Source organism: Sciurus vulgaris (assembly GCF_902686455.1).
Source record: "Sciurus vulgaris genome assembly, chromosome: 9".
In the NCBI taxonomy this organism is placed as follows: domain Eukaryota; kingdom Metazoa; phylum Chordata; class Mammalia; order Rodentia; family Sciuridae; genus Sciurus; species Sciurus vulgaris.
Window position 1 is genome coordinate 91,534,280 of NC_136469.1, and position 13,815 is coordinate 91,548,094.

At 33.6% G+C, this 13,815-nt stretch overlaps 2 protein-coding genes across 10 annotated transcripts in view; one reads left to right on the forward strand and one right to left on the reverse strand.

The window, feature by feature from the left end:
- UBA6 (ubiquitin like modifier activating enzyme 6) overlaps positions 1 to 6,947 on the forward strand; it is an 82,375-nt gene extending 75,428 nt beyond the window's left edge. For both annotated transcript variants that reach the window (XM_079152966.1, XM_079152967.1), the window contains 4 exons: positions 496 to 623; positions 1,521 to 1,608; positions 2,372 to 2,466; positions 5,323 to 6,947. In XM_079152966.1, the coding sequence (XP_079009092.1) occupies positions 496 to 623; positions 1,521 to 1,608; positions 2,372 to 2,466; positions 5,323 to 5,458 (447 nt within the window). In that variant the 3' untranslated portion in view covers positions 5,459 to 6,947. The remainder of the gene's footprint in view (positions 1 to 495; positions 624 to 1,520; positions 1,609 to 2,371; positions 2,467 to 5,322) is intronic.
- A 3,731-nt stretch (positions 6,948 to 10,678) lies between these two features.
- The window catches only part of STAP1 (signal transducing adaptor family member 1), a 59,989-nt gene continuing 56,852 nt past the window's right edge, over positions 10,679 to 13,815 (reverse strand). For all 8 annotated transcript variants that reach the window (XM_079153711.1, XM_079153709.1, XM_079153708.1 and 5 more), the window contains one exon: positions 10,679 to 11,237. In XM_079153711.1, coding sequence (XP_079009837.1) covers positions 11,176 to 11,237 — 62 coding nt within the window. In that variant the 3' untranslated portion in view covers positions 10,679 to 11,175. The remainder of the gene's footprint in view (positions 11,238 to 13,815) is intronic.

A 13,815-nucleotide genomic window follows, 5' to 3' on the forward strand; every position in this document is an offset into this window, starting at 1 on the left:
TGTTATTTTTTGAGTTTACCAAGTAGGGAATAGATTGAAAATTTATAAATAAAATATACTAAAAATGTGGAGACCTAAAAATAAGAAATTAATTTCTCCAGTTTTATTATTACTTTTACTCATTATAAAGAAGTACTTGATAAGTACTCACTGATAAGCGAATGATGACACTTAATGGGGGGTGGGAGGGGGACAAGAATGGAGGAAGGAGGGACTGTATAGAGGGAAAAGAGAGGTGGGAGGGGTGGGGGGAAGGAAAAAAATAACGGAATGAATCAAACATCATTACTCTATGTAAATATATGAATATGCAAATGGTATGCTGTTACTCCATGTACAAACTGAACCAACATGAATCCCATTTGTTTACAATAAAAATAAATTTAAAAAAAAAAAAAGAAGTACTTGAAGAACTTGAGAAGACTTAGTAGATCCAGTTATAGTCATGAATATTTTTAGGCTATTTATATAATCAAATCACCTTTTTTAATCTAGGTTGCCTTGGAGATGATCAAAGTAACTGGTGGCTATCCTTTTGAAGCTTATAAAAATTGTTTCCTTAACTTAGCCATTCCAATTATAGTATTTACAGAGACATCTGAAGTAAGAAAGACTGAAATCCGGTACGTATGGTCTATTTCTTTTGCACAAAAAGAATGAAATAATATAGTCTGTCATTTCAAAGGGAAAAATACTGATTTCAGTCCTCTTTCTGATATGTAAATCCTTGTCATCACTTCAAGATCAGATCAAACATTACCTTCATGAATCATTTCTGACTAAACTGACCAAAAAACTCTCATAACACTTAATCTGCCACACTATTTATGGTTCCATCTATGTCTACCTAATCTACATAAATGAGAAGACACTGTGGTGTCTGAATGTGGATCATTAGATTTAGAATCTAATTCCACAAGTTTGTGACAATGGAAAAAATTCCCTCTATTTTTTACATTTCAAATTGACAATAAGCAAAGATTTAAAAAAAAAAAAACTGTCTTGGCAAAGAAGTGCTGCAAAAGCAAACACTCTTATACTTTACTGATGAGAATACAAAATAGTATAATACATAACAGAAATATGGCCCTCTATTTCATATTTTCATATACATTTGCACACATCTCAAATTATATATATGAAAGATACTCATTCTGGTATTATTTGTAATAACCAATGATTGGTTATTATAATAACTCAAATGTCTGTTAATAAAGAACTGGAACATCCACACAATGAAACCCATCCAGGTGTTAAAAAAGAGAAAGCAAGCACTCTCTAAAACATATTGATTTGTAACAGGACACTGAAAGGATCAACAAAGTATGGATAAAAGTGGTTACCTGTGTGATGTTATAGAGAAATAAGTGGTGGAGTATTTTAGCAATTGTATTTTTCTTTTTTCCCCATGTTAATTCCTAACTAAATCACAAATAATGAACTACAGGAGATTTTTTTATTACTATTATTGAAGGGAATAAAATTCAAATGTTTCTGTTCTGAATATTCTTTTGCAACAGAAATGGAATATCATTTACAATTTGGGACAGATGGACTGTACATGGAAAAGAAGATTTCACACTCTTGGATTTCATAAATGCAGTTAAAGTGAGAACCTTTTTATTCTTTTAATTCATTAATAGCTTTGAGTCTAGTATTCCCTCCTTATTCAGGTATTGTAAGACCCTCAGTGAATGCCTAAAACCACAAACAACACTGCACCCTTCATCTATTATTTAATTTACAGTAAATATTAACAATGATAATAGTAAAATAGAATGATTACATATACTGTAATAATGACAGTCTTTCAAAATGCTTGTTGTATAGTAGGTCTTAGTAACCTTGGGATAGGATTTTATCTTGCTTTATGAATTCTAGAATTTCTACCATTTCACTTAAAGGAAGCATTTACAGCTTTTCTTTGGCATGTCTGAATTGCTATCTATCATCACTATTCACTTTGGGGCTCATTATTACATAAAGTAGGGGTTACTTGAACACTACCACTGCAAAAAATGATCTGATAACCAGGACACCTACCAAGCACCTAGTGAATGAGTAGCATGTACAATAGGTATATGCTGAACTAAAGGATGATTCTAGTTCTGAGTTGATTAGAGCAGGACAGCTTGGTATTTCATCACACTACTTAACACAATTTAAAATTTTTTTTTCTGGAATTTTTCATTTAATATTCTCAAATGTGGTTCACTATGGAAAGCAAAACCATTGATAAGTGGGACTACTATTGTTTTATCCCTTATTTTATTGACAGTTACAAATATTATTTTGCATAAGCTTGCTGTTTCTACTGGTAATATATTTTTGCTCATGTATTTCATTTTCTCTCTTGGATGTTCACTTTTAGGAAAAGTATGGAATTGAGCCAACAATGGTGGTACAAGGAGTAAAAATGCTTTATGTTCCTGTAATGCCTGGTCATGCAAAAAGATTGAAGTTAACGTAAGTGTCAGACATAAGAGAGTCAAAACATGAGTTGTGGATACAGATTGGAAAATTAAATATAGAAGATAATTGAAATCCAAATAAAAGCCTTCCTCTTACCTAATGGCATTGGTCAAGACAGCAAATCTGCCAGGCGATAGCCAACAACCTCTCAAAATCATAGGATTGTAATGTCCTTATAAAGTTCTTATAGATCAATCAGGTCTTTAGAGGACAGGCTTAGAAACTTGATGTGGTCAGGAGACTACGTAAAAGTAGAGCCACCTCTTATGTGGAATTGCAGTAATGACTAGACTCATAAGACTGAAGTATAAAACAAAAATGCTGAGCTGTTCTTAGTGGCACACACATCTAATCCCAGCTACTCAGGAGGCTGAAGTAGGAGAATTTCAAGTTTCAAGGTCACCCTGGGCAACTTATCAAGAACTTGTCTCAAGAAAAAGGATGGAGATTGCGGCTCAGTGATAAGAGTGACTTGCCTAGTATATGTAATCCCCTGATTTCAATACCCAGTACTGCAAAAAAAAAAAAAAAAAAAAATTGACATATTTTTTGTTAAAGGTATATGCTGTGTGCCAGATTCTGCTCTGAGCATTAGATTTACATCAATAAGCAAAGCAGAGTCCCTCCCTACACAATTACGTCAGATGATGATAAGTGCTGTGGATAAAAGAGAAAAGGAAATGTGGAAAGCGGGGTTTTGAGTTGTAGTTAGTCTAGATATTCCCTCTGCCTCTCATATTCCGGCCTGGTAAGGTGGCCTATGAGCAGAGAAAGAAAAGGGAGGGAGGGAGGGAGAAACCAAAGAAAGCTGAAGTCTTTAAAATAGTCCGCATGACCCTAAATTATCTGGTTCTTAGTTTTCACCCTAAGTTACTTTCCTATTTTTCTTGTTCACAATATTACAGGTACCCTGACCACCTCCTTCCTTTCCTGTGATTACTCTAGCCATGGTCCAGCATGGGACCTTTGTTCTAGTTACACTCCCTGCTTATCATTCTTTGTGAGATAGAGAACTGGCTTATTCTCACCTCTGGTCTTCGTATTTCCTAAAAAGGCTTTTCTCAATTGTATTTAATACTACAACCTGTGCCAACTCCAGTCTTGTTTGCCCAATCAGCTTTGTCTTACTTTTTCTCTTTTATATAGCACTAACAACTGTCTTATGGCTACTGTGTATTTTGCTTATATCTATTATTTATGTTCTCTGTCTTCTCCCTACACGCACACTACAATGATCTGGTCATTGTTTTATTTCAAGCACTTAGGCCAATATCTGACATATAATAGGCATCGATACATATGTTTCACAAATAAATGAATCTCTAATGATGGTTTTCTTTAACATACCTGTCAGCCTTTACTGTTTATCAATGATCATCCTAATTATTTTTGCCTTTAAAAAGAAACCAAAATTATTATATTAGCTAAGGCATATTAACTTGCTTTATATTGTTTTTCATCAGGATCTCAAAGTGACTTTTGGATAAATTCAGAGTAGTATTTAGAATTCTTTTGTTATATGCTACCAAGATGAGGATGGATATATGGTTGTGAAGTATATTGACTAATGGAATTTAATATTTACTTAAAATAAGGAAAACTGAGAATTGGCCAAGTATCTCCAATATGATGTGCTTTTGAATAATATTTCTTATTTTATTGCATTGTTCATTTAGCAAATATTTGAGTACCTATCAAACAGCTAGATAGCTTAGGTCACTCAGTGAGGTTGTGGCTCAGAAAATGAGGTTGGCTTTAGAAAACCCTGGGTTCACATTGCTTACACAGCTATTTACTTTTTTTGTCATCTTGCATGCTTTTGAAACTTGCTTTCCATTATGCAGATAGGAATGATTGTGCATGTCATTGTTGATTATTAAAATAAATAAGACATAGCAGTGTAGTGGCATAGAAATAGTATTCCATAGTGGTACTCCTGTTAATATTTTGTCATTTTACAAATAGTCTTGCTTTCAAGGAGTTCACAGTCCACTAAGGAAATTGACATGTTGATCATTAATTAAAGTGTAATTGCCTCATCATCATTTTTACACTGCACCGTAAGCACTACCAACTCAAACCTCTTGTTCAATCTAGATTTTACTTGAGCTACCAGTGAAGAAGTTTTATTCCGGGAAAAACAGCAGTTTGTATGAACATATGAATTTAAAAAGAACATGTGTAGTCTGTTTTAGGAAGTCATATTTTGGAATGACCTCAAAAATGATGTGTTTACAGTGAGTGTGTAAAGAATGAGAGTCATGTATGAGACAAAATGTATTTGTAAAATGGAAAGACCTGTTATTATTCAGGATTAAATAGATTGATCACATAGTTCAGAGCCTAGCTTGAAGTTGGTATACATTATCTGATAGATAATATTAGGCAACAGAATAATATCAAACATATTTAAAGAGAATCTGGCAGCTGTGTAGATCAGTGAGAGAATAGAGACTGGAAATAACTTGCATTTGAAGATATTTTTACTTTTTTTAATAGAAAAAATGCTAGAGAATTTAAGATGCCTCTAAACTTTATAAGAGTATGGGAAAAGAATTAATTTTTCAAAACCATTGCTTTTTTTTTTTTTTTTTTTTTTTGGTCTCTTAGTAAGTGGCCAGTGTTCTTTATCATCATCAGCAGTGGTCCAAATTGTTTCACTATTAGGTAAATGAGTATCTTTGAATTCAGAGCTTTCAGTAAAGAAAAATGAATGTATAACAACAGATAGGATTTTAGATTTTAAAATAAAGTCTAGCTACAAGTTCTGATCTCTGGATTGCAATAGTTAGCAAATCATTCTTGCATTTTACAGATATCAAAGTATTCATCTTTGCTTATTTTTCTTAGAATGCACAAACTTGTGAAACCTTCAACTGAAAAAAAATATGTGGATCTTACTGTGTCATTTGCGCCAGACACTGATGGAGATGAAGATTTGCCAGGACCCCCTGTAAGATACTACTTCAGTCATGACACTGATTAACACAAGTTGTCCTTCTTAAAAATTACTCCAAGACTACTTGATTTTGGACAGAGTGCACTTATTCAAAAGCTTAAAAAAATCCGCTTATAATATTATGGATTTTTCTTTGATGGAGCCTTAATTTTAAGGGAAACATCAGTAGAAAACTACACTGAAGAATTATGAAACATTTTTTATACTGTACACTTGTCTAATGCTTCACACGTAGCTGTGATCACAAACAGTTGTGAACTGGAATACCATTTTATAATGCTTACTACAAATTGGTGTATTAAACTTTCTGGATGAAAAGAAGGAACAAAGTATTTGTGACCAGAAGAGAAAAGAATGAAGAAATAGAAAGTAGTGAATGCAGCCATCCAAAAGTTTAATTCTACTTTATAAATTTATTTTTTGTTTAGTATTTGAGATCCATTTTTTAATACAAATAGTGTTTAGCCCCCTGCAACTCTTATATAATTAGGCTTTGAAAATTTAGTATCAGAGTTGAGAGGAGAGATGGTAGTGGTAGAGAAAGAGTACAAATTTTAAACGGTGTAGTTATAGTTCAATGTCCTGTTACCCCTGCAAGTGTAAACAGAATCTGTTTTATCACTGTCTCCCCAAAATCAGGATTTTTGTTGATATCGTCAGTGTTGTAAACCATGCACAGTAGATCAGATAACACATTAACTTGAAATAAACGTTAATAGTATTATACAGACTCTGACAGCCCTCTTAGAAAATCCGTGAATGTGAACTGGTAAATGTGGCTAATCATTTGATTTTTAAATATACCTTCCAATGTGGGTATTGTATTTATTTGGAACTCTAAACTTGATCGTCATGGTATATAAAACTAAAAGGTTTTGTAAAGGGAGTGTTAGAAATTTAAAAAATCATCACTAGTAGAGTCTTGATTTTTTTTTTTCTCTTCCAGCAACCTAATGGACAGAAAAAATATTTTTGCTTTAAAAGGAAACATGTTGCTTTATTCCCCATTCCCAGAAAGGGAATTGACAAGAATAAAAAATTATTTTTTTAAGTCTTTATCAAGAGAAACATTGTTTTCTATTGCAGATATTCATATAAATGCTTTCATTAAAATGATGTAATAGTGCTCAACACTGTAAATTCAGTGAAAACAGCAGGTGATTCTTTTATTACTAAGATTATCATGGATTCTAAAGCAACTGGCATTTTATAACCTCAGGAAGTCATTTCCTCTGTCTCTTTTTCTTCTACTCTCCTGTTCAGACCATTAATAGGTACTTTGATAAACTAGAAACTATATTCACATCAATATTACTCTAGTTTGGTATCTCTGTATACTCTGTATTTACTTTCTTTTTCCATTTACAAATAGTTTAAATTGCTTTGTCACCCAGGTGTTTTGTTTCCCTATATAAAAGTGTCCAATTGGAAAAATGTTTTTGGGAGTAGAGAGTGAATTTGTATAATTAAATGATAATCTGTTCATTGGGAGATGGAGAAAATAAAGGACGAGTTTTAAGAAAAGGGATACCACTGGAAAAAGTAATTTTTGATCACCATGTACTACATTTTCACATTGTCTAAAATTGGTGTTACATATATTGGAATCCAGGAATATCAAGCCTTCACAGCTTAGAACTTTAGAGGGTAGGAATGAAAGAATTTTGTATAGGAAGCCTTTTTTCCACTTTCACTTTGTCCTGTGTTCTTTAGCAGTAATTGATGTTTTCCAGGTAACCATTCAGCAATCCTTAGTCACCTCATCTGTTTAGAAGTAAATTTAGAACCATGCTATAAATTCATATTTACAGACATCTGTGCTGTAGCAAACATAAACAAAATCAGTAAGGATTAAGTTCATTTTGTGATTAAACCTGCAACCATTTAATTATTACTTTTTTTCTGTAGGTAATGGCTGTTACCATACTTTTTTCTAGTTAGTTCTAAGCTAGAAAACCAGGGTAAAGTTAATGACAGTTTTTCTCATTGTTTTGTTTATTTCTGTACCATGAAATCACTGTTGGTGATTGAGATTCCAGGTGCAAAAATGATTTTGTACAATTTCACTGAATAATTTTTTGCTTATTAAAAATAAATTAAGAAATTTGAGAATATCTTTCTAAACCATGTTCATTAGTTGGCTCCACATATTATGATTTTACTATTCATTGTGTGAAAAATGTTGTTTTATATTTCCTGACATTTGTTTTGCATTTGTGCAGATAAACATTCATTGGAAGTGGAGGTACATCAAAGTGCTTTAGGCTCCTGAAAATTCTGTTAAAAGAGTTGGAGAGGGATTATGGGTTTAGTTCAGTAGTAGTGTGTCCACTTAGCTTGCACAAGGACCTGAGTTCAATCTCCAATACCAAAAATAGATGCATAATCAACCATTAAGTCAGGTGTTACAATGTAAAACCTAGGTCTGGTAAGTCCCAGACCATAGGCTGGAAATTTCTCAAGTCCCTTCCTTTTTAGAGTTCAAAGCAGTTATGTTATTTAACTAAGTTTCTCATAAATTATCCCAAAAATAGAACTAGGAAGTAAATACATATCTTTAGTTTTATATTTTATCTATTATGGCACATTCTGGTGGCAGCTGTCCGAAGTTCAGCCATTAGTCCACAATTTATAATTAATGAAAAAAAATTTTCCCTTGAAATCTTGACTGAAAAAAAAAAAAAAAACTTTTGACCTAATTTTTTCAATTATATTGAATGTAATCAAAAATTCATTGTGACTACAAATATCTGATCGTTTAGTATGCGTTCCTCTAGGATGAGCATAAGTATTTTACTTTTCTTAGATTCAAAAACAAATCAGGCATCGAGATCTTGGCAATCGGAGTAAGTATCAATAGGAATTATATTCTCTTTCATGTCTTAAAGCTTTGTTGTTTAAATTGAGACTATATTTAAAAAATTACATAAAACATAAGCATGCAGTTTAAGGAAAAATTTGAAGTAACTACATACATAACTAGAACATTGATAGCAGCCAGAAACTCCCTCTGCACTCCTTCCCAATCACATCCATCTTCCTCACACACCCTTTGGTAATTACCACTATTCTACCTTTTGTGATAACTTTGTCCTCGTTCTTATATTGGTGCCTATGTTAGTAAGCCTAAACAGTACACTTAACCTCCACTGGTTTTTGAACTTTGGCTCTTTTGGACCTCACCACCTTTTCCTGGAAAGTCTGTATTTTTCTCTTTTTTACTGCAGTGCCACCAAGTGGCACTAGGATATATCCATATGTGTATAGGTTGCTTTCTGGGTTTTTTGGTTCCTTTTCTGTCCCTGTCCTAGTATACTGTCTTCATCACTATATCTGATGTATTTTTTTAATATTTGTCAAAACAAGTGCTCCCAACTTACTGGTTATTCTTAGTCCTTTGCTTTTTCAGTTCTCAAATTTCTAACTGTAAACATGCAAACCTGTCACTCGGAGTTTGCGGTAGTCTTGCCAAAATTTTTTTAATCTCTTATTTACTTAAGCATGAAAAACAATCATTTTATAGTCTCTGTCTAATAACCCCAGAATATAAAACCTTCCTGTGGATTCATTTTTATTTTCTTTCTTTTATTATTCATTCTCATTGTCTTGCATCCTATATCTGTTTATGTTCAGTTACTTGCCAATATTGTATTTGAAAACCTGTAGAAATAATTTGGTGCCCAGGATGATAATTTTCTTGCTCCAGAGTTTTCCATTTGTTTTTGCTAGATACCTGAGTACTGATTACTCAGGATTAGGACCATTTTTATCCAGTTCTAGAGACAGATTTTTCTGGGCCTGCTGAGTGACTCAAAGATAAACTACTAGATTATACTAGCACTGTGACTTCCTGTTCACCCCTACTCTTAGGTTTCAGCCATTCTACATCCCATAGGATCAGTTTAGGTTACCAGAGCCCCTGCTCTTGACCGACCTAGGAACTTCCTTTGAATCCCTAACCTAGAGCCTAGGCTCCATGCAGCAAATGCATATGTAAGTGATCTCAGGACATAGTAATCCCAAATAAAAGGTTTACGATTCTGAATATCTGTCTTCTCCCGTGTTTTAGCCTGGGAATTTATTTACTAACATCAACTCCAATGCTTTCCCATGTTTTTAAGACATATACTTTATCCAAATATTCTAAAGCATTTGAATGTTAAATCAGAATTATCTATTATTATAGAATGTTAAATCAGATTATCTAGCCCACGTTATTTCATAACGATTATGTGTAAATTATAGTTGATTTATTCATACTGTATTTCCATCTGGAAATGTACTAAGTTCTTTAATAATTTTGTACATTATTTGCAGTATTTTTTTTCTCTATAACCTTAACTTCAAAAAGGACAGTTTAGTCAGGTGGTGTGATACATGCCTGTAGAGACTGAGACCGAGGGTTGAAATTTCAAGGTGAGACCATTTCAAGGCAGCTTGGTAACACCTTGTCTCAAAATGTTTAAAAAAAAAAAATAATTAAGAAAGGGCTGAAGACATAGTAAAGTGCCTCGGGTACAATCCCTAGTATCACACACACAAAAAAAGCTAGTGACAATTTAGTCTTCTACACACATATGATATGTGTTTGTATCCTAATCATTTTTTATAAAGACACATCTTTATAAGATGTTGAAACTAAGAGGACCTCAAGAAATCTATTCTAACCCTTTCATCTTTTCAGCTCAGGATATCAAGGAAGCCAAATATCCACATAATTAGACCCAGGACTATAATATAGGTCATATCTTTTAATCCGTAGTTGATTTTATGAATGTTTTCCAAATTGTGTGACCATCAAAATTTGGAATTTTGTTTTCAAAGAAAAAAATTACGAAAATATCACTGAGATTTTGATTTAATAGATGTAGTGTGGAGCAGAGGGGTCCATATTTTTAAGAAATTCTGATTATAATCAGCTCATACTGTATCATATTTGTTTTGTTTTTGTTTTTTGTTTCTCTTGTCACTAGGGATTGAACCTAGGGGCACTCTCCCACTGAGCCATGCCTGTAGTCCTTTTTATTTTTTATTTTGAGACAAGGTCTCACTAAGTTGTACAGGCTGGTCTTGATATTACAATCCTCCTGCCTTAGCCTCCCAAGTCACTAGGATTACAGGTATGTACCACCATACCCAGCCAATGCATTGTATTTGTAAAACAAAATGGTGTATAGCCTTAAACCATCCTTGCAAAGATTTATGGGTAAGTTTTGAACTAGCAAAAAGATGACTTCGGGAAAAATATAGCAGTGAATCAGTTTTATTTATTTTCAGTAACAAAATATGTGTCATAAGTATTTCCATTGGAAAAGGGTTTCTGGCTACTTCATGTCTTTCTGGCTTACAGCTATTTAATTTAAATGACTTACATCTGATAAATTGGCCAAATCAGATTGTTAAGAAGCCTGTTGAGATTTTTGGGGGGGAATTAGGATTTGGAACTAGAAAATCTGTGGTGGAGATTGCATACAGTTAAGTATCTAATTGAAGCCTAGAAAAACAAAACCTCCATTTAGAAAGAATTACATGCTTTCTGCTTACGTCAGTGCATTGAAACACATGTATTTATCTACAGGTTAGTCACAGCCTATGGTTTCCCCCTGGGTTTTATTCTGATAAAATAATGAAATTGTGTGCTACTTTGTTTGGAGGATAACAGAGGTGATTTTCTTTAAAAGTAAGATCTTCCTTTTGAAAACATGAATTACCAAGTTACATGAAGGCAGTTTTCACGTTTTATTTCATTCAATCTGTGGGTTTTTCTTCAGCTTCTCACTTCTCCCTTTTATGTTGTGTTCTTGGCCTAGAAATTACAGGTAGAAAAACTTGATTAATGAACCGATATGGAATAACAAAGTGCTTTTTAATTTCAGTGGGAGTTGAAACATTGGTGGTGCAATTCATAAACATAAGGAATAAGATGCTGGATACTCAGGTTTGTTTTTTGTTTTTAATTCTAGACCTTTGCCAATAAATATTTGCCTAGAAAAAAATATTTACTTTCTCTTCAATGTCCTCATCTGCCCTACTGTACTTTGAAGTGACTTTGAAAGTGCAGATTTCTGAAGTTGAGAAAAATAAATCAGGATATTATCTATGACCAATCTAGTTCCATCATTGCTTTTGCCTTCTGGTGTCAGACAGTTGAATACTGACATGGGTTAACAAAGATCAAAGAAAATTCCATTTTCTTTTGTTTAATATTTTATTGTAAACATAGTAACTTTTTCCAAATCTCCAGATTTGAAACTTCATCAGTTCTCCAACTCCCATTCCCCACCTAAGGAAAACAAAGTTAAGTGCTTTAGAAGTTCACCTGAAGCTGAGTTCATATTCCTGAAACAATTTTAGAGGACCACAAAATTTTCTTAAAGTTTCAGCACTATTGGTCGTTTCAATTTTTGTAGCTTTTCTAAACTATTGTTTTCATTCTCATTTATTGTATTTTACTTTTCCATCCTGTTTTTGAAAATAAATGTTATCCTACAGAAGATACTCTTGATTATTTGAAGTTTTCCTTTACATGCCTAATTTCACCTATCATTCCATCATCCTTATAAGGAACCTGAAATGCAGCAAGATTGAATAGTTTGTTCCTGAACACTAAGCATATAGAACCAGGTCAGTCAGTCATATAGCAGAAGCACTCTGGTTGTCTGTTTCTAGAATTATTGATAGTTTATATCAAGAGCCTGTTTGTTTGTTCAGTTATTTCTTTCTGTTGTCCGTTTTCTTTTTCCTGGTCCTGCTCTGAGGGTGGCTCCTCCTCCATGTGCTGTACTACCGTAGTATCAGCACCTAAAGCCTCAAGAGAAAATTCTTGGAAACAAGTAAGAGTCAGCTCAGGAAGCAAGGAAAGAGTTGGAAATACTTTTATTTTCTCTCTCTTTAGAGAGACTGGGCAGCCCCAGTCTCACAGAACTGCATGACAGCACAGGTGGCTCTAACTCTTTAAGAACTACCATCTTGGCGAATGTGGTGATGCTTGCCTACAATTCAAACTATGTGGGAGACTGAAGCAAGAAGACTGCAAGTTCAAGCTCAGCAAGACAATTGATGGGCAATTTTGCAAGACCCTGTGTCAAAATAAAAATATGAAGGGTTGTGGCTGTAGCTCAGTGGTAGAGTACTTACTTAGCATGTGCAAGGCTCTGTGTTCAACCCCCAGTCTGAAACACAAAAGCCTCATCTTCCTAGCTAGAAGACCAGAAAAAGTTATCCTTGGTGTAGCTGAACAGTAAGGGAAATCCTGGAAATAGGAGAGCTGGAAAAGAGCATCCCCTAGTTTTATATGTGTTGTTACACAAGTTCCAGGTTCATTTCAGTCATACATGCACAGAACTTCAAAGACTTTGAGAATTAAAATATAAACCATTGCCCAAGTCCAATGCTAATAATCCCTGAGGTATACAAACCCATAGTAGCTTAATAAAGATTTTTAAAACTGATTTGGAAACACTTCCCATAGAAAGTGAAATAGAACTGGTTCAATCTAATTACCTCCTTAAATAAATGCTCTAAAGGATTTCAACAGGCCACAAAAAGCCATGAAAATATATTCAAAATACCCGAGATAGAATACAAAATTATTTGATATTCAAAAAGAGAAATGTTGCCAATTCTCTAATTTTCAAGGGATAAGATAACAGAAGCCAGTACTTGCATATCCAAGATGTTGGAATTACCAGTTATGCTTCATGAAGTAGTCAAACACTTTTGAATTGAAAACTTTCAAACTTTTGCAATGAAAAAATAGATGAAATTAAAAGTTCACTGAGCAAGGCACTGTAGTGCACACCTGTAACCCTAGCTACTTCAGAGAGTGAGGCAGGAGGATCACATTGTCAAGGCTAACCTGGACAACTTAGCCATATTCTGTCTCAGAGTTTTTACAAAATGGGGATGTAGCTCAGTGATATACCTCTTGTATGTGGGAGCTTCTAATTTCAGTCCCCAGCATTACATTTTTTTTCACCAAACTATTTCTCAGACATGACAATTCTTAAATTACCAGATCAAATCCAACAGTACATTATAACCAAATGAGTTTATGTAAGATTTGGACAAAAACAAAATCAGTATAACTCACCATAATGAACAACCTAAAAGGAAAAACCATATAATCTTCTCAATAGATACAAAAAGATGATTTGACAAAACTTAACATTCACAGAATAGAGAAGATAGCAAATCAGAGGAAGAGTGCACTTCCCAGCAGCTCCTTAGCACCAGATTTAAAAAGTGGGAAGACTACTCAAGAGGTAGATAACTATGGGAATTCACAGAAGTTCAACACTGGTCAATAAAACCATGAAAACACAGAAAGTCATAAACATTGAACTAATATAAAAAAAAAAAATAGAGACAAAGCCACCATAGCT